The 26,878-nt window shown below is 43.3% G+C and overlaps 1 protein-coding gene across 1 annotated transcript; it reads left to right on the plus strand.

The window, feature by feature from the left end:
* The first annotated feature begins 425 nt into the window (after positions 1-425).
* zmp:0000001082 (integrin alpha-D) lies at positions 426-26,860 on the plus strand. Its single transcript, XM_051119040.1, is given in 31 exon segments — positions 426-653; positions 1,395-1,509; positions 1,589-1,683; positions 2,330-2,388; positions 2,563-2,677; positions 2,869-2,999; positions 3,143-3,285; positions 3,486-3,636; positions 3,739-3,874; positions 3,954-4,030; positions 14,685-14,814; positions 14,892-15,034; positions 15,385-15,531; positions 15,697-15,888; positions 16,036-16,166; positions 16,265-16,413; positions 16,495-16,661; positions 16,734-16,828; positions 17,113-17,250; positions 17,359-17,500; positions 18,131-18,229; positions 20,189-20,271; positions 20,389-20,469; positions 20,684-20,762; positions 20,929-21,148; positions 21,503-21,567; positions 21,569-21,616; positions 21,780-21,881; positions 22,018-22,038; positions 22,174-22,284; positions 26,625-26,860. Coding segments are annotated over 31 exon segments (3,621 nt in total). The 5' UTR covers positions 426-577; the 3' UTR covers positions 26,805-26,860.
* Positions 26,861-26,878: the final 18 nt, after the last annotated feature.

The raw sequence follows: 26,878 nt of genomic DNA on the forward strand, positions 1-26,878 counted from the left end.
ATTTCTTATGTGACTATTTATAACAATGTTATTCTATGCAAAACGTAACAAAAGAAAGAAAAAAGAAAGAAAAAGCTTGTGTGTCCTCGTCAACACTAGTGATATTTTGCTTGTTTGTTGATGTATATGTTTTCTTCATACTGAACAATGATCAGATTAAGAGAGGCACAAGAGGGAGTGTGTAAAAAAATAAGAGAAAAAGTGCAGATCTGTTTTTGGGAGTAAACATTATCACTCAGCCTTTTCATTGAAAGCATTTTTACCACAATGCTTTTGTTCCCGTTTCTGATGCAGTGTGTGTGTGTGTGTTTTAAGGTTTGTGTGGATCTATGTTGCACAGTGTCCAAGTTTGAGACAAGTGGAACTTGCTAAGAAATGTCTGTGTGTGTGTGTTAAATACACCCTTCCTGTGATGTACACTGATGTTTAGGTCAGATGTGTGTGGTGAGTGATCAGTATTATTGCAAACATTGTGATCTTAAGTTTGACACACTGCTGCTGTGAGATCTGTGACAAACACACACACGCCCTGAGAGTGAGAAATACTGTGTTAAGGAGGAAATGAATTTGTCAAGAAATGAACAGGAAGATGTTTGTCACACAGACGAGCAGCAGCAGGATGGAGACGCTCGGCTTGATTCTCTTCATGTGGGGTAAGAGATGCCCTCAAACATTCACACGATTCAGAAACTACATCGTTTTGTTCATTTTTCATAGATTTTGCATTAGTCCGTAATCATTATAAGCAGATTTTTATAAAACAACAAGAGGCTGATGTGCTCATTTAGATCTGTGTGTGCATGTGTGTGTGAGCGAGAGAGAGAGAGAGAGAGAAAGAGAGAGAGAGAGACTTATATTCCAAATGTACATTAATATTTAGGTTGAGGTGATGGTTCAACTCAACGCTGTGTGTGTGTTGGGAACAGGGTGTGGTGGTTTGGTGGTTGTATGTGACAGGAACTCTCTCTCTCTCACACACACACACACACACACACACACACAGACACACACAGACACACACACACACTGCTCTTTCCTCTTGATGTTGCAGCATGTTGATGGTTGTGATCATTTGTTGAGTTCAAGGTCATACTGCAGATAAATGATGCTGATGATGTCCGTGCACATGTCTAGGCAGAGACACAGAGACAGACAGAATTTCCAGAACCAGAATGAATTTCTCAGCTGGTTTCTGCTGGTCAATCCGTTTGCTTGTTGCAGTGCAGTTGGTTGAATCCTGATGGACACCAGCGTCAGACACTTGTGTTAGTTTCAGCATCTTATGAAACACTGACAAACAGGAAGAGAAACCAAAAAAAAATCATTTAGAAAGACTGAGACTAAAGTCTCCTGACGTCTCACAGAGCGCTCAACAGTGTCTCTCGCTTCTCCAGTGTCTCTTTCAGGGGCCTTCAACGTCGACACTGAACATCCACTGAGATTTAACAGCACACCAGACGATTTCTTTGGTTACAGCGTTTATCAGACTGAGTTTGGAAACAGGAAACAGTGAGTCACACGGTAGGGTGTTCTGAGTGGTTGCTAGGTGTCTTGTATGTCTGACTGATTGTACGGGTGTTTTTCTCAGGATCATTGTTGGAGCTCCATTACAAGGAAATTCAACAGGACAAATTTACAGCTGCACCGCAGATCTGCAGTCCTGCGAACAGCTGCAGTCGCCAGGTATCACCGTCACAGCCAATCTATCAGTGACTTTGGTAACACTTTATTTTAAGGTGTCCATAATACAGAGTAATTACCCAATTAAGTACTTAGTAGTAACTGTTGTACTTAATAAAACAAAGTGTACTAATCATGTGTTATGGAACAGCCTGTAGTTACAGTTTGTAATTATGTAGATTATGTAATAGGCAACTGCTGTTACACATATGTAACAAACCAAGTCTGTTCCACAGCTACGTGTACACTTAAGTACAATCTTGATACACCATATTTTTTTTAAGTAGCTTATGTCTGTGCACTTACATTTTTAATTACATTGTTTAAAGTGTGCAACACATATGTAACAGTCTTTTGGTTACGTATGTAGCTGTGTAACAGACTCGGTCTGTTTCATATGTGTAACAGTGGCTGCCTATTACATCTACATAATTACAAACTGTAATTACAAGTGTTCCATAACTTAGTTACATGGTAAGTACATTTTGTTTTATGTAAGTACAATCACTACTACTAAGTACATAATTAGGTAATTACTCTGTATTATGACACCGTCAAATAAAGTGTTACCTTGACTTTCATTGCTTTTATGCTGAGCTGATGATGATGATGATGATGATATTCTGCTCTCTCTGCTGGTGTTGGACAGGTTCAGAGAGCGCCCGTTTCTTCGGCATGTCTGCTGCTGTGTCGTCTGCTGCTGTGACTGTAAGTTCAGTGTCTCTCACAGTCAGACATCCTTCAAGACATGTTAGGGTTAGGGTTAGGGTTAGGGTTAATGTGGTATATGGTAAATACAAGAATGAGATTGCACTGGTTTCAGCTGATTTTGTGATTTGCTGAAGCTCCTGATGTTTCAGATTTGACGTGTCTCTTTCTCAGAGCTGCAGTCCGTATGTTCCTCACGAGTGTGATGGAAACTCGTATCTGAACGGCGTTTGCTACCAGTTCAACAGCAGCTCACAGGCCGTCTCAAACTTTACTGCCGCTTACCAAGGTCTGATGCACTTAAAACAATTCAGACTTGAACACTGTAAATCATCTGTTGGTTTCATTTGTAGGCATTTTTATTGTCAAATCAAAGAGTAAAGACATGATATCATGTGATATACTTGAGAAAACATGGATTTGGTTTGACTGCTAAATGACGTAAGAGCTGAGTTTCTGTGTCTTGTGATCTTTCTGCAGAATGCACCAAGAGAGAGGTCAATCTGGTGTTTCTCTTTGATGGATCCAGCAGTATGAAAGCACATGAGTTTCAAATGAACAAAGACTTCATTAAAAATATTATGAAAACACTTTCAAACTCATCCATAAAGGTAAATAATCCATCAACTATATAAATGTGGAAATACTGAACATGTGAAAATCAGTGTGTAAAAGTGTACAGTAGAAACACTGTACTGTAATGAGGCGTGAACATGATGTTAATGATGTTGTTTGTTGTCTTTCTGTGTGTCAGTTTGCTGCTGTCCAGTTTTCATCAGACATACGAACTGTGTTTGATTTCAACGATTATCAGAACGGCTTCGCTGAAGAGAAACTCAAGAACGAGGCGCACATGAAATCTCTCACAAACACATATCGTGCAATCAACTACGTTCTGTGAGTGAAATACACTTTAATGACTGAATTTACACTTTAAAAGGAAAAACTATGGTTCATGCTGTGGTTTTGCTCTCTCTTTTGTTTATCTATAAATTAGAAGTTAGTTATAAGCAGATTAATGCTGAGACTGAGTTTATTTATTTATGATTGATTAATTGATTGATTGATTTATTATTTATTCATGATTATATCATCAGAAATAATCTGCTGAATAACGTGTTGTCTGGAGCCAATCCCAGCGCTGTGAAAGCTCTGGTGATCATCACAGATGGAGAACCCAGTGATAATGATAATAGAAATGTCCTCAAAACATGTGATGAGCAAAATATCCTGCGTTACGTCATTGGGGTGAGTTTCCTTGAAGCTCAATCAGCTCATTTACATTGAATGTTCAGACAGTTTGGTGATTTGGTGTCGTGCAGAAATGACACACTACACACTTTCGTTCAGGTGGGAAAGGTTACGTTAGCCACAGTCACTCAACTGGCATCAGCACCGAAAGACAACAACACCTTCTACATTCAACAGTACAGTGGACTCCAGGGACTTCTTGACAACCTGCAAAAAAAGATCTACAATATTGAAGGTAAATATGAAGTTTTCAAATAAAGGCAATTGATGCAGAATCCACTGATGATTGTAAGAGTTTTCCTTCTGTGTTTCAGGGTCAAAGGAAGCTCACGGCAGAGACAGACAGAGAGAGTTATCACAGAGTGGATTCAGTGTCATCTCATCTCAGGAGGTAAGAGAATGTCATATATACAGTAATCATTAATTATTTAAATTAAGGAACAGTTCATGTCATTCCATAAAAGTATTTATGTGATTTGTACACTTTATTTCTGTCACGGAGGCTTGACGAGAAATGAAAGGTTCGAGATGTGTCCCCTTGTAGCGTGACGGAAAACTCAAACGCGGAAACACACGAGTGAGCAGGTAAATCACGCAGTTGGTCTGAGAACGCTCCGATAAGGAGTAGAGATTTCCACCAAGAAATCCGTGTTCTCACACGCACACAGACAGGCAAATAAGCGCTCCGAAGAGCAGAGAGTTTACTCACGTGAGTGACGAAGTTGAAGGGACCTGACGATGATGCGAGCATGAGCTCAATGTCTGGTGCCAAACAACACCTGCTTCCTGCTTAAATACCTGCGTGAAGTTACTTCCGGGTCCTCGTGACCTCACGTGATCCGGTGCGTGTGACAGTACCCCCCCCTCCAGGACCGGCGCCTGACGGTCCCGGGCGGAGGATACCCGACGACGGTAGTCCTGGATGAGGGCTGGATCCAGGATGAACCGCCCGGGGACCCAAGAACGCTCCTCCGGACCGTAGCCCTCCCAATCAACGAGATATTGGGTGCCACGGCCCCGGGTTCGCGAGTCAAGGATCCGCCGGACGGTGTACGCAGGACCACCGTCAATGATCCGGACCGGGGGAGGTGCAGTGACCTGGGGAGACAGAGGGGAGAAGAAGACAGGTTTAAGTTGTGATTGATGAAATACAGGATGGATCCGGAGAGAGGCAGGCAGCTGGAGCCGGAAGGTGACAGGGTTTAGTTGGTGCGTGACCTTGTAGGGTCCGATGAATCGTGGAGTGAGTTTTTTGGTCTCTGTCTTTAGGTTGATGTTGCGGGTGGAGAGGTAGACCCTGTCACCTACATGGAACAATCGTCCCGGAGGGTGCCGGCGGCGGTGTTGAATGGTGTACCGACGATTGGCCTTCTGGATGGCAGTCCGAGCGTGGTTCCAGAGCCGCCGGCACCGGCGGACCAACTGTTGGGCGGACGGGACATCAACCTCCGGTTCTTGATGTTCGAACACCGGGGGTTGGTACCTGTAGCATACCTCGAAAGGGCTTAGATTGGTGGCCGAGGAGGTGTGCAGGTTGTTAGATAGTTCAGCCCAGACGAGGTAGCGCGCCCAGGAGCGCTGATGTTCACCCGCAAAACATCGAAGGAAGCGCTCCAGTTGTTGGTTGGCCCGCTCCGTCTGGCCGTTCGTCTGAGGATGGTGACCGGACGATAGGCTGGAGGTGGTACCGACCAGACGGCAGAAGGCCTGCCAGAACTTGGCCGTGAACTGGGGCCCTCTGTCCGAGACGATGTCCTTGGGGAACCCATGCAAGCGGACTACGTGTTCGAGTATGAGTTCCGCGGTGGTCTTGGCCGAGGGGAGTCCGGTGAGAGCCACCAGGTGCACAGCCTTAGAGAAACGATCCACAATGGTCAGGATGGTGTTCTTGCCCTGCGAGTCAGGGAGTCCAGTGACGAAATCGACCGAGATGTGACTCCAGGGGCGCTTGGGGATGGGGAGGGGCTGCAGCTCGCCGGTGGAAGGTGAGTTGATGGTCTTGGAGCGAGCGCAGATGTTACATGCCTGGACGTACTCCTGTACGTCTCTCCTCAACGTCTTCCACCAAAACGCCCTGCCGATAAACGAGATCGTCCTCTGGACCCCCTGGTGACCTGCCAAGGTGGAATCGTGCCCCCACTGGAGAACCTCTCTGCGGAGATGGTCGGGCACAAAGAGGCGCCCAGCGGGGGTTTCGGGTGGAGGAGGGGCCTGGCTGTGACTCTGGCGGACTCTCTCTTCTAACCCCCACTGGAGAGGAGCCAGGATGATGTGTGGAGGCAGGACAGGCGCGGGATCCGAGGAGGTGGTGTCTCTTTGGTGTTGGCGTGAGATGGCGTCTGCTTTCGTATTCTTCGAGCCGGGCCGGTATGAGAGCTGGAAATTGAAGTGCTCGAAGAATAGAGCCCACCGCGCCTGCCTGGGGTTAAGCTGTTTGGTCTGGCGGATGACGGTGAGGTTCTGGTGGTCGGTCCAGACGGTGAATGGGTCGCTGCCGCCCTGGAGCCAGTGACGCCACTCTTCTAGAGCCCACTTGATGGCCAACAGTTCACGGTCCCCTACCCCGTAACGCTGCTGTGTGGGATTGAACTTCCTTGAGAAAAACTACAGGGATGTAGTTTCTCGTCTGGACCGCGTTGCGAAAGGACCGCTCCTACGCCCACATCGGAAGCGTCCACTTCGACAACGAAGGGTTTAGTCGGGTCAGGATGAATGAGAACCGGAGCGGTGGTGAACAGGTGACATAGCTTCTTGAAGGCTTGAACGGCTTCAGGTGTGAGTTGGAAGTCTCCACGTGATGGTTTGGTGAGAGCAGTCAGAGGTGCCGCAGTTGCGCTGAAGCCCTGGATGAATCGCCTGTAGAAATTGGCGAACCCCAGAAAACGTTGGAGCTGTTTGAGCGACGTAGGTAGGGGCCACGAGCGCACAGCCTCCAGCTTCTGGGGATCCATGGCCACACCCTGAGATGATATCACGAAGCCGAGGAATGTGGTGGTGTGCTGGTGAAAGGCACATTTCTCCAACTTGCAGTACAACTGGTGGGCCAGCAACCTTCTGAGTACTGCTCGGACATGCTGGGTGTGTTCCTCGAGCGTCTTGGAATATACGAGGATGTCGTCCAGGTAAGCGTAGCACCACCGACCCAGCATGTCCCGGAGAACGTCATTGATGAATTGTTGAAAGACGGACGGACTGTTGCACAGACCAAACGGCATAACCAGGGTCTCGTAGTGACCAGTGGGGGTTATGAAGGCCGTCTTCCACTCATCACCCTCCCTGATGCGGACCAAGTTGTATGCGCTCCGTAGGTCCAGCTTCGTGAAGAAGCGGGCACCAGAGAGGGCGTCCAGGGCGGTGTTAGTGAGAGGTAGTGGGTGACGGTTCTTGATGGTAATTTGATTAAGCCCCGATAGTCAACGCATGGCCGAAGACCCCCGTCCTTCTTCTTCACGAAGAAGAAGCCCGCGGCCGCCGGTGAGCTGGAAGGACGGATAGTGCCGGCCCTGAGTCCTTCCGCCACGTACTCCTCCATCGCCTGGTGTTCGGCGGCCGACAGGGAGTACAGATGACCGCGGGGAGGCACCGCGCCCGGCACGAGGTCAGGTCAATAGCAAGGTCGTAGGGGCGGTGAGGTGGTAGGCGAGCAGCGCGACCCTTACTAAAGACCTCGGCCAAGTCGCGGTACGGAGCGGGAATCTCCTCCAGCTTGACATCGGGGACCCCGGACTCCCCGGAACACGTCCCAGCCTCCGCCCGGAGACAGAGCTCCTGACAGGTCGCCCCCAGTGGACGATGTGCGGTTGGTGGTCCAAGAGATGAAGGGATCGTGCTTGATGAGCCAGGGGTGCCCCAGGATGATCGGCGGTGACGTGATGGAGGTGATGTAGAGGTGAATTTTCTCTGAGTGATTGTCGATTTGAAGGTGAAGCTCTTTAGTGCGTTGGGTGACGGGACTGAAGTTGAGGGGGCGACCGTCAATGGCTGTGATATTTAGAGGCTGGGATAACACCTCAGTCTCAATCCCCAACTGGGCGGCATAAGCCTGATCGATAAAGTTCCCAGCCGCACCTGAATCAACAAATGCGGTGGTCACGATCCGTTGGTGGCCCATGAGGATTGATACCTGAAGGAGCAGCCGGGAAATGGCGGGACAGGATTTGATGGCAGCGGAACCAGATGAAGACCTCCCCCTCTTCACCTGGTCTGGCCGTTTCCCGGACGCAGAGGGCAGATAGCGCGGTGGTGGTCTGGGGAGGCGCAATAGGCACAGAGACCTTCGCGGTAGCGTCGAGCCCTTTCTGCTGCCGTCAGGGAGGTGCGCCCTATCTGCATGGGTTCCCCGGCTCCGGATGAGTGGGCCTCTGGAGCGGCCGGTGGAGGTGCAGATGGCGCAGCGACAGCGTGGGTGACGGGTGGATCCAGATGACGGTGACGGAGGGTGGAGCCTGTGGAGACATGGAAAGAGCGTTTAGTGTGATTCATTCGCTGATCCACCCGGAGGGCGAGCTGGATCATGCCCTCCAGGGTGGCCGGCAACTCACGCACAGCCAGTTCGTCTTTCAGACGGTTAGATAAGCCCTCGTAGAAGGCTGTGCGGAGTGCCGCGTCGCTCCATTTGGTTTGGACGGCGAGCGTACGGAAGTCCATGGTGTATTTGCTGACGCTGCGCTCGCCCTGCCTTAGATGGTACAAACGAGAGTCCACCTCCACCTCGCTCTCAGGATGTTGGAAGGCGGCCTTGAGCTGGGTGGTGAACTCGGGATACGAGTGAGCCGCGATCCCGTCAGCTTTCAAGACCGCCGCAGCCCACTCTGCTGCCTGCCCGGTGAGGAGAGAGACGAGGAGAGCAATCCGGCTGCGATCTGATGGATAACGTGCTGGCTGGAACTCAAACAGAAGGGAGAGGTTAGTTAAAAGTACATCGCACCGGGTTCCGGATCCATCCCATTTCTCCGGCAGTGCGATCTTGGGTTGATGGGCGGGGCGGCCTGGATCTGCGGGGGCGATCTGCGCAGCAGCCAGGTCATCATAGTCCGCCTGCAGGGCGGTGAGGTCGGACTGGAGCGTCTCGCACTGCTGCCGAAAACCCGCGGTCTCTCGACGCGCAGCGCGTTGACTTCCGCCCGCAGCCCCACCAGCTCCTGCCGCAGACTGAGGATTTCCCCCGACTGCTGCTGAATCACACCCCACAATTGTTCCAGCTCCGCCGGGACCATTTCGGGACCAGACATTCTGTCACGGAGGCTTGACGAGAAATGAAAGGTTCGAGATGTGTCCCCTTGTAGCGTGACGGAAAACTCAAACGCGGAAACACACGAGTGAGCAGGTAAATCACGCAGTTGGTCTGAGAACGCTCCGATAAGGAGTAGAGATTTCCACCAAGAAATCCGCGTTCTCACACGCACACAGACAGGCAAATAAGCGCTCCGAAGAGCAGAGAGTTTACTCACGTGAGTGACGAAGTTGAAGGGACCTGACGATGATGAGGTGAGCATGAGCTCAATGTCTGGTGCCAAACAACACCTGCTTCCTGCTTAAATACCTTTTAAAGTCTTTTGAAGTTACTTCCGGGTCCTCGTGACCTCACGTGATCCGGTGCGTGTGTGCACTTGAATGATTTCAGTGCTGTAGAAATGAAATCTGAGCACTGACGGTGCTTCCAGCAGAATGGAGAAACACTCACAGATTGTTCTAAATGCAAATGTGAAAAATAATAAACAGTGTGAAATATTTACAAATGTGTTAATTTTCATATTCAGTCTGTCACGTTAGTAATTTGATGTATTGTTGTGTCTATACAGTTCATGGACTATAAATGAATTTAAATGTTTAATTAAGGACATTTTTATTTATGATATAATACAGTAATCAATGCTGGGTCACCGCTTGATAAAAATCTGTGTCCTGAAGTAAAACCAGAGCACCATTGATAGATAGATAGATAGATAGATAGATAGTAATGGTTAGATGATAGAAATAGTACGTAGAATGGCAGCTTAATAAAGTCTAATGGGCTTCATTGTGTTTAGATTTGAATTTTGACAGATAGTTTTGGCTCATTAGAACATTCCATCAATGTAATTCAATGGGATTTTTATGAAATGTAACCTTTATTTTTATAAAAACCATAATAGTAGGGCAGGAAGAAGAGGTTCCCTTGCACCCGCTTAACAGATTTTTGTAACCCTAATGGTGTCTAGTTAAGAATTTGTGATGTTGCCCCTAGGGAAAAAAACAGCATATGCTGGTTAGGTATGTTTTGATGCTGGTTTATGCTGGTCCTTAACTGGTTTATGTTGGTCTTTGCTGGTTTATGCTGGTCCTTGACCAGCAACATGGCCGAGGTCCATTAATGTCCCATGGGGTTCGTAACGATGCAACTTTTGCTATTTTGTTCCACGATAGTTTCCTGCATTGGCCAAATGACACTAGATTTTCTTTTATATCAGTTGCATCGTTGTTAAATAGATGGGAAAATATAAGATAACCCAGAAAAAAATATATATTACCCATGAAAATTCTACACAAATCAGTCATCACCAATTAGCCCGATACAGCAAGAAGATTTTACATCTGATATTATATCCCTGTATTATATCCCTTTTTTTTACAACTGGACGTATGTCACTACATTGATAATATGGGTATATAAATAATACATAGTATCAGCTAATTAACTTGCCTTCTAGATAGATAGCTAACTTAGCTACTTAATAACAGTAGTGGAAGTATTATTCAGATCATCTACTCACGTCAAGGACTAATACCACACAATAAATGTATGGACTAGTATCAGAGGTAAAAGTATTCACTGTGCAGAAAAATGGTCCCTGTCAGTGTTGTACCTGTTATGTTGAGATGAATGAAGTGTGAAACAGGTGGATCCATCTGCAGAGCTTTATTTAGGGACATCGACAAAGACATGGTCAAACAGGCAGGGTCAGGCAACGGCATTCAGGTATGTAGAGCAAGACAAAGAGTAGTCCCTAAAGCAGGCAAGGGTCGATCAGCAGCGAACGTAATCCGAAGGGGGCAAGGAAAAAGGGGTGTTCCGAAAAGACAGGCAGGAGTTCAAAGAAGGCAGGCAGCGAGACAGACTAAACTATATAACTAGGCTAGGAGACAAAACTAGGAAAGCAAGGCAAAACAAGAAGAAACTAGACACAGGATAACTAGGACGACGCTTTGTATGAATGCTAAGAACAATTCAATACTCGGCAACTAGTGAAAGGAAGTCCGAGGCTTAAATAGGGTCTCTGATTGGACGCAGGTGATCAGTGCAATGGCTGATGGGAAACGTAGTCTGGGGTGTTGTGTAACAGTCAATGTAATATTAATGTGAGAGGGCGACATCTGGTGGTGAGCAGACAGAAGGCCACCGGCCAGATACGTAACAGTACCATTATACAGTATATGATGTTTTTGGATTGATATTACTGCTGCATTAATGTGTGTTGGATTTTACTGCTGTAGATGTTTAAGGTTGGGCTAATTTTAACTACTTTAAGGAAAGGACAAGAAAGGAAAGGACATGAAATGTGGCCAAGTATGGTGACCCATATTTGGACATTGTGCTCTGCATTTAACCCATCCAAGTTCACACACACAGCAGTGAGTAGTGAACAAATAAACACACACACTGTAAACAAACACGCACACACACACACACACCGTAAACAAACACGCACACACACTGTGAACACACACACACACCGTGAACACACACACACACACTGTGAACACACACACACACATGTTTGAACACACACACACACACACACACACACACACACACCGTGAACACACACCCGGAGCAGTGGGGAGCAGTTGGGGGTTCTGTTCTTGCTCAAGGGTTGTGGTATTGAGGGTGGAGACAGCGCTGGATATTCACTCCCCCAAACAACAATCCCTGCCGGACCTTTGGGTTACAAGCCAGACTCTCTAACCATTAGGCCACGGCTGCCCCCATATATATATACTGTTGGGTAGTATATTCTACAGAAATGCATCGTATTCTATGAGATCATTTGTTTGTTGCATCACTGACCTGTGAGAACCATGTATCTCTAAAATGTCAACTTTTGAACTTTGTGACAATTCATTTTCAAGCTAATCCAAGGTTTTAGATAGTTTGTTTAGCTTTAGAAGTAGGAGAATTTTCTCAGCTAATAAAAGAACACTTCAGCCTTGAGTTCATTACTAAGTAATGCGTTACTGCCCACAAGGGCGTACATTTAATCTAACAGTAGGGGGGGCAATAAACATAACATTTCTTAAGAGCTATTTTTGAAGGGAACACAAATAATTCAGCCAAAATTGTACTTGTAAGGATATATATGTGTACATGGCATGCTGTTTAGAAATGAGTTCATTTCATAGGTTCATCTTACCCGGTCCTATTATGATTATTGAATTATTTTGTGTCCTGCACATAGTATTTTAGGTTTTGCAGGGACTGAGGACGTCTCTTATTTAGATATTCAACCGCAGCAAGCCCACTGATCTGCCACTTTACACCATATTGAGCAACACCCAACACATACAATATTAGTGTCACAAATCTGTCCGGTGACCTTCGGTCCGCTCACCACTAGATGTCGCCCTCTCACACTATTGACATTCACATTACACTGACTGTTGCACCACACCCAGACTACGTTCCCCATCAGCCATTGCGCTGATCATCTGCATCCAATCAGAGATCCTAGATAAGCCTTGGACTTCCTCTCACGATTCGCCAAGTATTGGATTGTGTTTTGCATCTTTACGGAGCCACGGTGTTCTATCCTTAGCCTAGTTCTTTTGTGTTTCTAGTCAGTTAATCCTTGTCTTGTTTTTCTAGCCTTGTTATATCGTTTAGTCTGTCTCGCTGCCTGCCCTTTGATCACTATCCTGTCTATTCGGAACACCCCTTTTGCCTAGCCCCTTGGATTACGTTCGCCGTTGACCTACCGTCGCCTGCCTTACGGACTATTCTTGTGTTTTGCTCCTACATACCTGTTTACCAGTGTCTGATCCTGCCTGTTTTGCGACCATGTCTCTGTTTAAAACCAATAAAGTTATGCAGATGGATCCGTCCGCTTCCCATCTCCCTCGCCACGTTACAGTTAGCCTAATATCAGTTCACATACAGGCTTATCGCCGTGTTAGTCAGTGCATGACAAGCTACAGTAAACTAAGCTTAGTAACCTTATAATCAATCATAGAAAAATACATCGGATATCATCATTTTTTGTCATGACTAATTTATTAATGATCCAGAATCATCTGTATTAAAGAGAAATAATCACTTCACCTGATGTTTAAAGTGAATAAAATAGCCTTGACAGTCAAACTTACTTACACATAACTACTGAAAACTACTGCGCCCTCCCACCAGACTGTGTGTGTATTGGTAAAGGAGGCTTTGACCTTGGACTTTTACCTGTTTTTTTTGTGATTGATCGCTGCCTGCCCTGACCTCTGCTTGTTTTTTGGACCCTTTGATTACCTTTGATGTTTCTGTTTGCTGTTGCTGATCCTGCCTGTTTTGACTACATTTGTGAATTAAGCCCTGCGCTTGGATCCACACCTCAGTTGTCTTGACTTCCACGTTACACCGATACTGTTTATTATTTATATACACTCTTAAAAATAAAAGTGCTTTAAAAGGTTCTTCAAGTGATGCCACAGAAGAACCATTTTTGGTTCCACAAAGAACCATTGAGTCAAAGGTTCTTTAAAGAACCATCTCTTTCTTACCTTTTCATAATCTGAAGAACCTTTCGCCACAAAGAACCTTTAGTGAAACAGGAAGGTTCTTCAGATGTTTAAGGTTCTTTATGGAACTACGTAGACAAAAAACATTCTTCTATGACATCGTGAAGCACCCTTTTTTAAAGAGTGTACCCATATTATTAATGTAGTGACATATTTCCATTTGTAAAAAAGGGAGATAACACATATCAGATGTAAAATCTTCTTGGTGTATCTTGCTGGGTGGTGACGATTGATATCTGAAATGTGTAAGTACCAGTTTAAATGAAAACAATGAGTAGCTATGATGGCAAATGAGGAGTTAGGTTTTACATCTATCTAAAGGGATAGTTCACCCAAAAATGAAAATTTGATTCCAAGAAGTAGGTGATTTTGTTTCTTCAGTAGAACACAAACAAAGATTTTTAACTCAAACCATTGCAGTCTGTCAGTCATATAATGGCAGTCAATGGGATCCACGACTTTGAGAATCAAAAAAACATACACAGTCACAGACAAAACCAAATTAAACCCTGCGGCTTGTGACGATACGTTGAGGTCTTAAGACATGAAATAATCAGTCTGTGCAAGAAACTGAACAGTATTTATATAATTTTTTTTTTTTTTTTTTTTTTTTTTTGATTCTCAAAACCATGAATCCCATTGACTGCCATTATATTACTGACAAACTGCAATGGTTTGAGTTAAAAATCTTTGTTTGTGTTCTACTGATGAAACAAAATTACCTACTTCTTGGAAGCCCTGGGGGTAATCAGATAAACATCAAATTTTCATTTTTGAGTGAACTATCCTTTTAACAACCATGCAACATTTGGCTAATGCAGGAAACTATTGTGGAACAAAATAGCAAAAGTTACATTGTTATGAGCCTAATAGGTGTTATTTGCCTGTTTTTCACCAATAAAGAGTGGTTGTATCATGTCATTGACCTTTCCATTTGATTCCTGGTGTCAGAAAGATATAGAAAAGGAAAAGTTATAACACAGATCAGTCTAAAGATCTGAGCTGAGTTTGGTGGTTATAGCTTGAAAGCTCCAGGAGGAGTAGAGTATAGAAATTTAAAAATCGTCTAAAAAATGTTGTTTAAATAGCAGTTCAGTAGATTGTCTTTCTCAAGCCATTGTTAAAACTCCAAACATCTATTGAATATTCAATGTCACTAACCTCACTTAGTTGAGAGATCCAGGGACGGTTTCTACCTGTTTGAAATGGCAGTTTTTTCGTTCACCATTATTGTGTGTAAACCACAAAGTGAACTTCAGCCATCCACACGTTACCGTTTCTTTCAGGACTCTGTGATCGTGGGTTCGGTTGGATCTAATGACTGGCGTGGAGCTCTGTATGAAGTGACGGGATCAGGATCTGAATTCAGGGAGACAGAGATCACCGATCCAGCTGTCAGTAGAGACTCGTACATGGGTATGTTGGAGCTTTTGTTTGTTCCTTGTGTGATGTGAAGAGTTTGTGTGTGTTTTAATGATGCTGATGATGTTCAGGTTACTCGACTGTGCTGGGAACGAGAGGCGGCGTCCCTCATCTGTTCTCTGGGGCGCCGCGGGCCGAGCACACGGGTCTGGTGACCCTCTTCACCAAGAATAAAAACACATGGACAGTGACGAGGAACATCAAAGGAGAACAAGTCAGTGAAAAAACCCTCAGACACAATACGAGCTCTATCTATCGGTGAGATCAGGGGCTCTTAAACTAACATGTCCACTATAAGATCAGCAGACCCCTCTAACCACATACACTCTCTTGAGTTTTAGTATTTCACCAAAAAACAAACAAACACTCTACTTACTCTTTAAATTGCCATATCTATCAAGCAAAAAAAGTAAAATAATTTCACAAGGACAATTTCTAGCCAGTATTGTGTGTTGAGTTTGTGAATCAGACCGTGTTGTTTTCATATTTCATCTGTGAACATCAGACTATAAAAGCATATGCTAGAATGCAGCTCTATTCATCTTGATTCATTTCTGGCATCAGATTGGCTCATATTTCGGAGCGTCTCTGAGTCTGTTGGATGTGGACTCTGATGGAGACTCAGATTTCCTTCTGGTCGGAGCTCCATTATTTTACCAGTCTCAGCCGAGGACTGAAGGAAGGCTGTACGTCTACGCTTTCTCAGAGCAGGTACGGACACATTCACAACCATTATTATGATGTTCAGGGTAACAGGAAGAGACTTCTAGTCGTCACCATTGCTGTTATAATCGGTTCCTATGATGTGAAAGTCCTGGAAATTGCTGTGGTGCTGATGAATAAAGATCCTGTTCACTTTTCTTTCTCTCTCCACAGAATTTTCAGAAAATGCTGAATGTGAGCGAATCAACCACCGGCAGATTTGCTGCATCTTTGGCTTCACTAAAGGACCTGAATGGAGACAGTCTGTCAGATGTGGCGGTTGGGGCGCCGCTGGAGGATGAAGGAGTCGTCTACATCTACCTGGGCGACAGGACGCTTGGCATAAACCCTAAACACGCTCCTCAGGTGAGAGTTCGCTGTGTTTCTGTTTATCTCAGAAATCCAGAAGAGTCGAATGTTCCCAGATAAACAGACACTGCAGGATAAACGTGCACAATGATGAGCCGCTTCGATACACTAGATCTGTGTGTGTGTGTGTGTGTGTGTGTTTAGCGGATCCCAGCGCGGTCGGTTCTGTCTGGTCTGCAGCAGTTCGGGGTGTCTCTGTCCGGTCAGATGGACATGAACGATGATAATCTGACAGACATCGTGATCGGAGCACAAGGAGGGATTGTCCTGCTCAAGTACGTCATTCTTTAGTTTTTATTATTTATAAACAAACAACCTCTTTACCACATCAGTCTCACTGTCTGCTATCATGAGCTGTTTACTCTTTTCTCAGGGCTCGGCCTGTGATGTCTGTGTCTGCACAGCTCAGCTTTAGTCCAAAGGAAATCAGCTTGAACTACTTTGAATGTCCGGGTGACAGCGCATTTAATGCATTTAATCTGTCTTCGTGTTTCACGGTGACCGAGAGGACCGGCAGCACCGGTAACGTCAATGGAGTTTCAGAGAGTCTCTCTGTCACGTGAAGAACACGGCCTCCGTGTCTTACCCTCTCATGTCTCTCAGGATCTCTGGAGAAGAAGCTGAATGTTTCTCTGAACCTGAATGTGGATGTGGTGCGAGGAATGAGTCGAGGATTCTTTGATCAGAAGGATTCGTCGTCCAGGACTCTGCAGCAGTCCGTCCTGCTGGATCCTGGATTTTCCTGTTTCCCCTTCTCCATCTTCATGCTGGTACGTGTCGTCTATCACAGCTTCAGACAGTCACAGCAGCTTCGTTCTGATGATCAATGTTGTGTTTTTCAGCGCTGCGTTGCAGACACAGTGTTGCCTCTGAAGATACAAATTAATTTCTCACAATCTGAGATGTCTTTTGGCTGTTCTTGACAAAACTCTTCAAAGTTTACACATTAAAAATTTGCTAAAATGGGTTCTTGACATCCACAGCAGCCCCTTTTTAGTTTACGGAGACAGGATAAAAGTTTTTCTTCTTTTTTATTTTTAGAGTCTACAAACTATTATTTTTTCACCTTGTTAATGTTTCCAGTGTTGTATCTTTCTGTTTATATTTAGGTGCACCAATACAGTCAAATTTTGAAAAAAAAGTCTAAAAAAAAAAAAAAAAGTGTCCATCACTAGTTAGCTAGTTAGATCCACTTTACAGATCTCTGTTCATCTGAATCAGATTTTTGTCTCTTCAAGTTTCTGTGACATGCAAAAGCTCTGTAGAAGTTTCTCTTTTCTGTGACTAGGTCCCGTTTCAAAGGAACTGTAATTCAAACAGCAGCTGTGTGGCCGATCTGAAGCTGAACTTCAGTTTTACGTGAGAAACAGCTGATAAAAATAAACAAATCAGACATGAGATTAATGTGTAATATTGCCATTCCTCATCAGGTTTTGGTTTCTATCAAAATGACGGTTTGTTCTGCAGGAACGACACACTAGTGGTGGAGAATCAAGCTCATTTCACCGTCCTCGTAACACTGGCAAACCCAGGCGACGACTCCTACAACACCAGCATAGTGCTGCATTACCCAGAAGGCCTCTCGCTCTCTAAATTTGAGCCCATTGAGGTACTGCTGCCCACACATCAAACTCAGGAAGTAAAAACATTTAAACAGCACATCAAAATGGTTTAGCCAAATCAGATTAATTTCATTCTGCTACTTAAAAGTCAATATAAGTTGAATTTAATAGATGTACAACTAAATTAAAACAGATGTTGATATCAGAAAGTCAAACTGATGTAAACCAAAATTCTGAGAAATTAATTTGACACAATTGCAGCAGACTTGAATTGTGTCATAGACTTTGAATGTAAATTGACAGTTTAGTTTTAAATTCCAATGGCAAGGTTTGCTTCAAATGAAATTCTTTTAGTAAATATTTCTTCCTATCAATTCAGTTGAACTTTTGGGACCAGGAATAAAAATTAAATTATTGCACAGAATGCATCCTATTAAGAATTTGTCAAAAAAAAAAAATTCCTATTTCTGTCATTCTGATTGATCTTCCTGTGGGACGTGGCTATGAACTGAAAGAGAACCAATTCTTCATTTCTAAATTTTGCCCCTCCTTGCTGAATAAAGATTAAAGGCAGAGTCTCTGGAAACATTCTCTGAAACTATAAATATCTTATGCTGTTTAAAAGATTTTATAAAAGGTTGTCTCTCTCTCTGTGTGTGTGTGTGTTGAACAAACAGTCGAGCCGGACTCGAAGCAGCTGTGGTGATGGGGACGGCGGCGCTACGAACAGAACAACCTGCAGAATCAATCAACCGGTGTACCGCAGCAACACCACAGTAAGACAAACATACAAACGAACAGCACGTGCTCATGAGTGACTTTTAGAACAGGCTCCCAAAAATGCTGTGGACCTCAGGACAATTTGGAGGACTTCATTCAGGGAGGACCAGGCAACGGGTCTCCAACATTGTCACGGTTGTGTGGGAATGAGACGAACTAAGACGTAATATAATGAAAAGTCTTTAATAAATCCACAAAAGGGTACATCCAGACAGGCCAGGCCAGGCACGAGAGCACGCGCACGCACACGACAAACAATGAACAGAAAACAACTTATAAAGGAGTGCTAATGATACAAAGACAGGTGTGGGTGATTAACCAATAATGACTTAACAAGGAAGGGAACAGGAAAGACCATATATGGACACAACTAACAAAACAGTCCAACGGGAGTGTGACAAAGGGCAAAACCAACACAAACAGTCCAAGGGGTCTGACAAACATCGCATTAAAACATTTCCGTCCCAAAAATACTTTACCCTCTTGTGAGGTCTTTGTTTGAGATTTGCAACAGACTCAAAGCAGCTCGCTAGAGAAGGGTCTGCCCTTTGAGCAGTAGCTAAAAGTTCCCTGCCCAAACATAAAATTGGTTGAAATTCAGGTGCAAAATCTACCTCAGGAGATTTTAAAACATCAGCCTTCTCAAACACTATGTCATGATCGTCAGGGCCAGCTAAGAAGCTCTCAGAGAGATTGACTATATCTTCCAGCTTCTTACTTTCGACACGCATTACAGCACATGGCCAGCCAGCGCGATAGCCTTCCTTTGGTTATCCACACAACTTTCACATGACTCTGAAGTCTTGAAACCTGAAACCTCCACCTTTAACCTTGACATGTTAACCCACAACCAGAACTACAATAGAAAGTGCTAGAGTTAAAGGGTCAAATAAAGATGGAAGAGATGACACGGCACAAAATTAAATGTTGGATTTACCTGTCAGTCTCATGACCTTTTGGGCGGTCCTTGGCCAAGGTTCCCACTTCCCAGACCTTCTGCTGTCAGTCTGAAGGTCTGGCAACGCAAGACTACACGTGATCGCTGTAGTGCGCACACAGTCTACTCCATTCCAAAATACGACAGCAGGAAGGTGATCATATGTGTGAATTGGCGCAGACCACAAAACATATCAGTCCCTTTTGAATTCTACAAAGAATGCTAGATTTATTTATATGGATGTGATTAGGAGGAGAAATGTTTAGACAAACAGCACTGACAAGTAGAAGAGATAACACTTTTAAAATGACTCATCAGCATGATTATAATTACTGGTTTGCTTTAGTAACAGTTTGATATGTATCCTAAAGGGGGAAACTATTAGACTGTCCAGCTCAGAGGTGGCATATGCATTTACACAGGAGTTACAATGCTAAAAAAAACAAAATCAGTTTAACAGCTGAGCCCAAGCCTCCATTACTAATTCCAAAACATCACTTTAAAACTAGTAACGAAGGAACGTTGAGTTGCTTCATTGAAAGCTTATTGTATAAGTGTTGTATGAGTGTTATGAGAGAGAGACGGACCGGGCGAGTGTGATCACCTGCATCTGATACAGCATTCATTCTTCAGCTCAATCTCATATTCACGATGAAACATTTTAAATTTCCGCTAAGAAAAGCACTATCTTCATCATAACTTTAAAATCCTTTCATCTGTTAAGGGTGATTTCTGATGACCACGCTTCTCAGTGCATTTGTTAGCTATTTACTATTTTATCAAGGTATATCAACTGTACTTTTATTTGAATAAAATTCTTGATATACACATACTCTTAAAGCCATGAATCATTGTGTTCTTCAGACAGTGACAATAAAACAACCACAGATGGCATTTGAGCATTTGCATTTGGCAGACACAAAGTCAGGTTTTTCATTTGGAATTCAAGGTTTTCATTCTTTAATCATTCTCTTGGTGTCTCTACCAACATCTTTCCACTGTTTCTGCTGTTTTCTAGACTCAGTTTCTGGGAACGTTCCGTGTGACGATATGGGATCGTGACTGGTCTGACCGAATGGAGATGATGATCATTGCCGGCAGGTGAATGAGACGGATTCATTTGTTTTCATTTGAGCAGTGACAATAACAGTAATCAGAGATCTGGACTCATGATCCAGGTCGTGAAGGTTAAGGTTAATTCTGCGTGTTTGTTCACAGTGATAACAATAGAAACACGACTGATTCAGCGGTGAGGAGGAGCGTCCCGGTGCAGTTCTCCGTTGATCTGGCGATCAGTCTGTGAGCGACATTCATTCAACTCTTCTGTTCTTCTGTTTCAGTTTGATCTGCTCTTCGTCTTGGGATGGTTTTTATTTTAATGGTTTTATTGATCAGCACTGCATTGGTTTCATTAGCAGTTACAGTTACACTATGATCAATCTCAGACAGTAATATATAAAAAAAAAAAAACAATAATAAAACTATGACTAAACAAAATGAACCTGTTTGTCAGAGAGGCTGAAAACTCTGTGACGTATCTGAACTTCTCTGTGGAGGACAAAGCTCCAAAACCTCTCGACATCACCTACAAGGTCAGAGAGTCAAACAAACATCTGCTGTTTCCCTCAAGTACAGCATTTATTTCATGTTACATTACAATTATTAATCTGTGAATCAGAGAACAGATGCGACACAAGGTGATTGTGAGGGATCAGATCAGCTGTGTATCTGTGTATCAGTATGTTTGTGTGTTTGCAGGTGGAGAATCTGCGTGGTAAAGGTCTGCCGGTGTCGGTCACGTTCACACTGCCCTGTCAAACTGCACCTGTGATTTTAACACATCACAGCATCAGCGTACATGAGGTGCATCACTCGTCCATCAGCTCATACCATCAAATCATCATGTGTTTGCTGAATAAACAACTTCTGTTCTTCTCTCCAGAACAAAACGTTGTGTGACTTCAAGCCAGAACAACAGGTAAGAGATTATAGACCACTTTCACTACTGGGATTTTTTGTCAATTTGTCTCGCACTCATGCTGTTCCAAACCACTGACTAAAAAACACTGAGACATTTCTTAAAATATCGTCTTTTATATGAAGATATTTTCTGAGCAAAGAAACCTACAAAAGGTTTTGAACATGAGGATGGATATAATAGTCAAAATAATTTTTTTTTAGGTGAATCTTCCTAGTAATATATAATCACATCCAGTCACATTAAACACATCTGAAACGCATCTCGTCCTTCACTTCTGCCTCTTTTGAGTCTGTTCTGATATTTTCTCTGGTTTTTTTCTCTCAGTGTCTCTGTGTTTTGTTGTTGTTTCAGGACGGTCACTGTGGGAAGTTTGAGTGTCGTCAGTTTAATCTGCAGAAAACTTCAGCAGTTTACTTCAACCTGACAGCGCAGGCAGCTCTCCATAACATGACGGAATATGAGCATGTGAGTGAACACACACCTGAACTACAGCGCTGCACGATCACAAACACGTGAAACACAAACAGACACACGTGCTGACGTTCAGCTGACAGAAACAGAAGCCGAAATCATGCAGTTATTAACTTTTAAAACTGACGCTGACCCTACACTGTTTCTTCTGCTGTAGATAAATCCCTTCAAAGAGATCAGGAGTGATTACGTGTTCAACATCAGCGCTGAGCTCCACTACAACACAAGCCGCTACAACCAGACTTTAACCGGGCTGAAGGTGAATCCACAACAGAGATGAACTGATAATTAGCTGCTGTTTTATGTTACGTTAGCTGCAGACAAATCTGAGATCAGCAGGCTTATAACAACATATATAGTATGAAATTAAGTACATTATTTCTTCAATTCTGTAGGAGGATCCCCACAGATCCCAGGTACCTGCCATAATTCATTCATCATTTACATCTTCATTGTAAATTTGTATATTTAAAAAGTTGTTAATTTTATATTTTATTCATTAGAAGTATGAAAATGTTACTAGCGCCAGTGGTTGTGATGATTTTTCTCAGACGGCAGTGAAGGTGGAGGTTGTCGATCCTCCCAGTCGAATGCTGATTGTCAGCATTGGTGCAGTGGGCGGATTCATCTTGCTCATTATCATATTCCTCCTCCTGCTGAGGGTAAGAACCAATCAAGTCACCTTACAGTTGATCTTATCATTCACCTCTCAAATTTTCAATCCAATCCATGTTTGTATGTGTGTGTGTGTGTGTGTGTGTAGTGTGTGTTTTTTACACGAAAGCATCCTGAAGTGTGTGAACAGAAGACGGTGGTTCTCATCAACTTCAGCACTAGAGAAAACTGAAGTCTGAGTCCGTTTGTTTTGAAGGAGGCCTCAAAGCTGAAGATTCTTTGAATGTTAATGATGTTTAGTGCAGTGGTTCTCAATTCCCCTGCTTTGCACGTTTTGCATGTCTCCAATATTTAACCTGATTGAAATCATGAGCTTGTTAGGACAGAGATCCAAGAGCTGAACTAAAGAGCTGAAGATCTCAATCTGTGCCTTTATTCCCGAAACCTCTTCAGTAACTTGCAGATTTAGGAGAACATCTTAAAAATAATGGGCGTGACAGTCCTAAATGTAGGACTGCAAAATTTTAGCTCTAAGAGTACTTCACACAGCATTTTAGCACTAAAACTAGCTAGTAAATCTGTGAAGCTTTAGGAGTAGTGAAGAGGACTCCTAAGTCACTAAGACCAAATCACAAACTATCCTAAAATGGCTGTTGCCAGCAATCTGCCTCAGAATATAAACATTTTAGGAACATTTGACGATAATGAGCTTTTAAAAAGGTGTCACCTTAATCGCAGGAGTATTATGACTTGTAGAACTTGTCAGGGACAGTTGTCCTTTGGTGACCACTTACCAGTAGAGACCAACAGGCACCATTACAGCGACCATTAAAACCAGTACAATTCCCAGTATAACCTGCAAAAACTTTAAAAATTCTGTGATGGTTTGTTTTTTTCAGCGGGGCTAAAATGGCTGTTGCTGGCAATCTGCCTTGGAACATAAACATTTTAGAAACATGAAACACACATTTATTTGCAGACGTTTTCCCACACAACCTTTGTGGTTGTGGAGGTTATCCCAACTCTAAACTCTAAATCCTTTGATTGTATGCTTGTTTTCATTAACAAGTTGGACAAGAAGTAACAGCTGTTTTTGTGTCCAGCTTGGTTTTCTTTTACATTTGCACACATTCGAACGTAAGTGCCCTGTGAAGTGGACTTTCTGCCATGATCCCAGTTCGAAGTGAGTGTATATATTCCAATTAAAGGTCAATAAAGCATGGGAGACTTTAAAATTTAAATTTTATTTATTGACAGATGCATTTATGTCACACTTCACACTTCTCTAGTAAGATTTGTCTGTATGTGAAGACACTGCAGGCAGCAGTGCAGCGCAAATCCATGAATGTATGTTCTGAAGTGAAGTAAACTTCAACAGATTTCCCCTGCTCAGGGAGTAGGGAACAATGAACACTGTGTAGGGATCATGTCAATCGAAACACAGTTCATGCAGTGGAGTTCACTTCAAACGAGCTGGTTATATGAATCAGGTGTGTTAACATGCAAAATATGCAGAGTGGTGGGGCGCGAGGGCTGGAGTTGAGAACCACTGCCTTAGCAGCTTTGTGAATAGGTTTTAAGAGAAAACTCTTAGCTAAAAACTTTTACAGCTATTTAATTGATATGATTCTTTAGGGTCTAAATGAAAAGTCTATAATATACTTTGGTTAAAAATGCTCAATGGTTGTGTAAAACAACACCCCTTTTACCTTCAGCTCTGCTAAAATCATCTCATTCTGAGGGGTTGTTCCTTTAAATGCAAATGAGCTCTGCTCGCCCCACCCCTCTCTTCTCTCTGTGGAGTGACGAGCCTGTTTACTTTAGCCGCGTTTAGCCGCTAAACTTGCTAACTAGCACATTATTAGGAAAGGCGATCGCAAAGATTCATAAAACCCCTTACACTCACTTCTGCTGTAAGTGAAGCTGGATTATGAATGATTCGCGTGAACACAGACGGATATATGTAGATCGGGAGGCGCATTCCCTTCACAAACAAACGTAATCCACTGCATCTTTAGCAACACAACACCTCAATCGCTCAATCGGAGATATTCTTGTCTAACTTACATCCCTGCTCCCTGCTCGATTTGAAAAAGGGGATATTATGTTTACATATTAATTAAAAACCACTGCATGGATTTTTATCATTATAGGGTAGATTTGTACATACACTGCCAACACACATTAATGTTCAAACAACATGAAAAAGTGAACTTAGCATCCGATGACCCCTTTAAATTTGGAGGGACATGCAAAATATGCAGAGCAGGGGACACCCTGCTGATCACTGTTAGGCAGGAGAGAATTGTAACTACCTGCATCGCTTAGCTTGTGAAAGGAGACACCAGACCCGCCAGATTTAAAAACCCACAGCCAGCGAAAGACTGAACGCAACTTTTTTTTTTTTTTCCTTTTTTGAACGAACACAAGGAGAGCACCTTTTTTAAAAACCAAAAAATGTCTGTTTCGTGGTCTGTTGAGGACGTTCAGATGTTCCTCTCATTGATAGCTGAGGAGTGGATCCAGCGAGCGCTTGATGGGGTGATGTGTATAATCCCGCCCACTCTAAAGCGGTACTAAACTGTAGTGGAAACGCAAACTGAGCTGAGCCGTGCCGCGCTGAGTCGCACCAAAAAAGTGCCGTTAGTTATTATATTTAGTAAACCTTGTGCAGTTTTTGTTTAGTCAAGTTTAAGTCAACAAACTGTATGAGCATTTTAGTCAGGTTGTAGTCAATTAAATTTTAGTCACATTTTCATCATGCTGTATAATGGTTAAATTGATTAAAAAATATATATATAATTTTGCTCAAATTATAATTGTAATTATTGGTGTTATTTGAGAAATTTACTTTTGCATTTAAGGTATAGTGGTTGAGTAAACACATTCATTGAGGAACCACAATTGCAAACAATATAGTCGAGACAGAACACTAACTAACATTTGCTGAATAGCTGGTTGTTTGGCGTCTTCAGATCGGCGGCGATTCCGCATTGAGGAGCGAGCATGTCCGCATGGTTGCCAAATTGCCTAAAATAGGCAAAACACTGTGCAGAAAATTTATTTTTGTAACAGCGAAGCTCTTGTCACACGAAAGCTTGCGTAGTAGAGGCCTGTACAGCAGTCTGCAATGACATTTTGTTTCTTATTTTGATGAAAATAAAAAGAGGTTTTTGGTAAATTTTATATATATATTAGTCTTGTCTTTTTTTCAACGAAATTGCATGTTGTTACAATCATAGTTGTTGTTTATTGACCTTATTGTCGTCTCGTCTTAGTCATGGGAAAAAAGCTTGTCAATGAACATTGTTTCATTATGTTAACGAAATTAACACGACCTGGTAGGAATGCATATATCCTCACAGAAACTGATATATGAAGTTACAGTCTCTGTGAGCTCATCCAGATCATTGGCAGCAGCTTCAAGAACACTCGAGTCAGTCCAGTTGAAGCAGGCTTGTAAAAAATCGCTCTGTGCTTTTTTAAATTATTATTATTTGTTAATTTTTTCACAGGTTTAGCCGATTTCAGTTTCTGCCTGTAGGATGGTATGAGATGAACCAGACACTGATCAGAGAGCCCCATATAGCTCCACATGGGACAGAGTGATATGCATCCTTTACTGTGGTGTAGCAGTGAGCCAGTATTTTACTGTCTCTGGTGGGACACGTAACATGCCTTCTGTGTTTGGGCAGTTCACGGGAGAGATTTGCTTTGTTAAAATCCCCAAGAATGTTTAAAAGAGATTCTGGGTACCATTGCTCTGTTTCAGTTACTAGATCAGCCAGCTGTTGCAGCCACACACGTCTGGAGGAATGAAAACATTCTCAAGAATGAATGAGCAAAACTCCCACGGCGAGTAAAAAGGTTAACAGTTTTATGAAGAGCGTGTGTTTGAGTGGGACCGCTGACCCTCCGACTAGAACGTCCAACAGAGCATCTTAATATTCCAAACCTGGAAAAAAAAATTGTCTGGTGGTGTGTTGCCTGTGTTGTCCAGGAGTTTGCCCCTGGTAAAACTGATAAAAAAATGACTAAACTCAGAACAAACAAATACAGCAAAAGAATGGGAGAGCTCCACACACAGCATCATCTTGGCTGCATCTCAAAGCCTAGAGAGCTGACTTGCTGCCTTATCAGTCAGTGACTTTGCAGGTAGCGTTTTTGCACGAAGACACCTCATGAAACTGATTTCGGACAGGCTTCTGAGGCAGCGTAACGGTTTAATGATCTACAACAAAATAGAACGAATACTTAGATATTATAATACTGATTTCTCACTAGAAATAACATCAAACGTGCAAAAAGTTAGTCAGAAATATAGATTTACACACAAACTGACCACCAAATGCAATTTTCCGACACATCTTCATTTTTTTTTTTTTAGCTCAACCGTCCGTCACAGAATGGAACTCACAGAATTGTGGGATATCTAAGGCAGCAAAGGATACATCTATGCCGCCTTCAAAATTCGATCAGGAAAAGACAAGAAGTGAAACCGAATTTGCAATCGGACGATGCCTTCCTGCCTTGGAATGCCGCCTCTGAAACTAACTGGTTAAACTAACCATAGTTTAACCATGGTACTTTTAGTAAGACTGTGCTTATACAAATGGTAACCAATATGCCAAGAAAAAAACA

This window comes from Labeo rohita, chromosome 1 (assembly GCF_022985175.1).
Source record: "Labeo rohita strain BAU-BD-2019 chromosome 1, IGBB_LRoh.1.0, whole genome shotgun sequence".
NCBI lineage: Eukaryota > Metazoa > Chordata > Actinopteri > Cypriniformes > Cyprinidae > Labeo > Labeo rohita.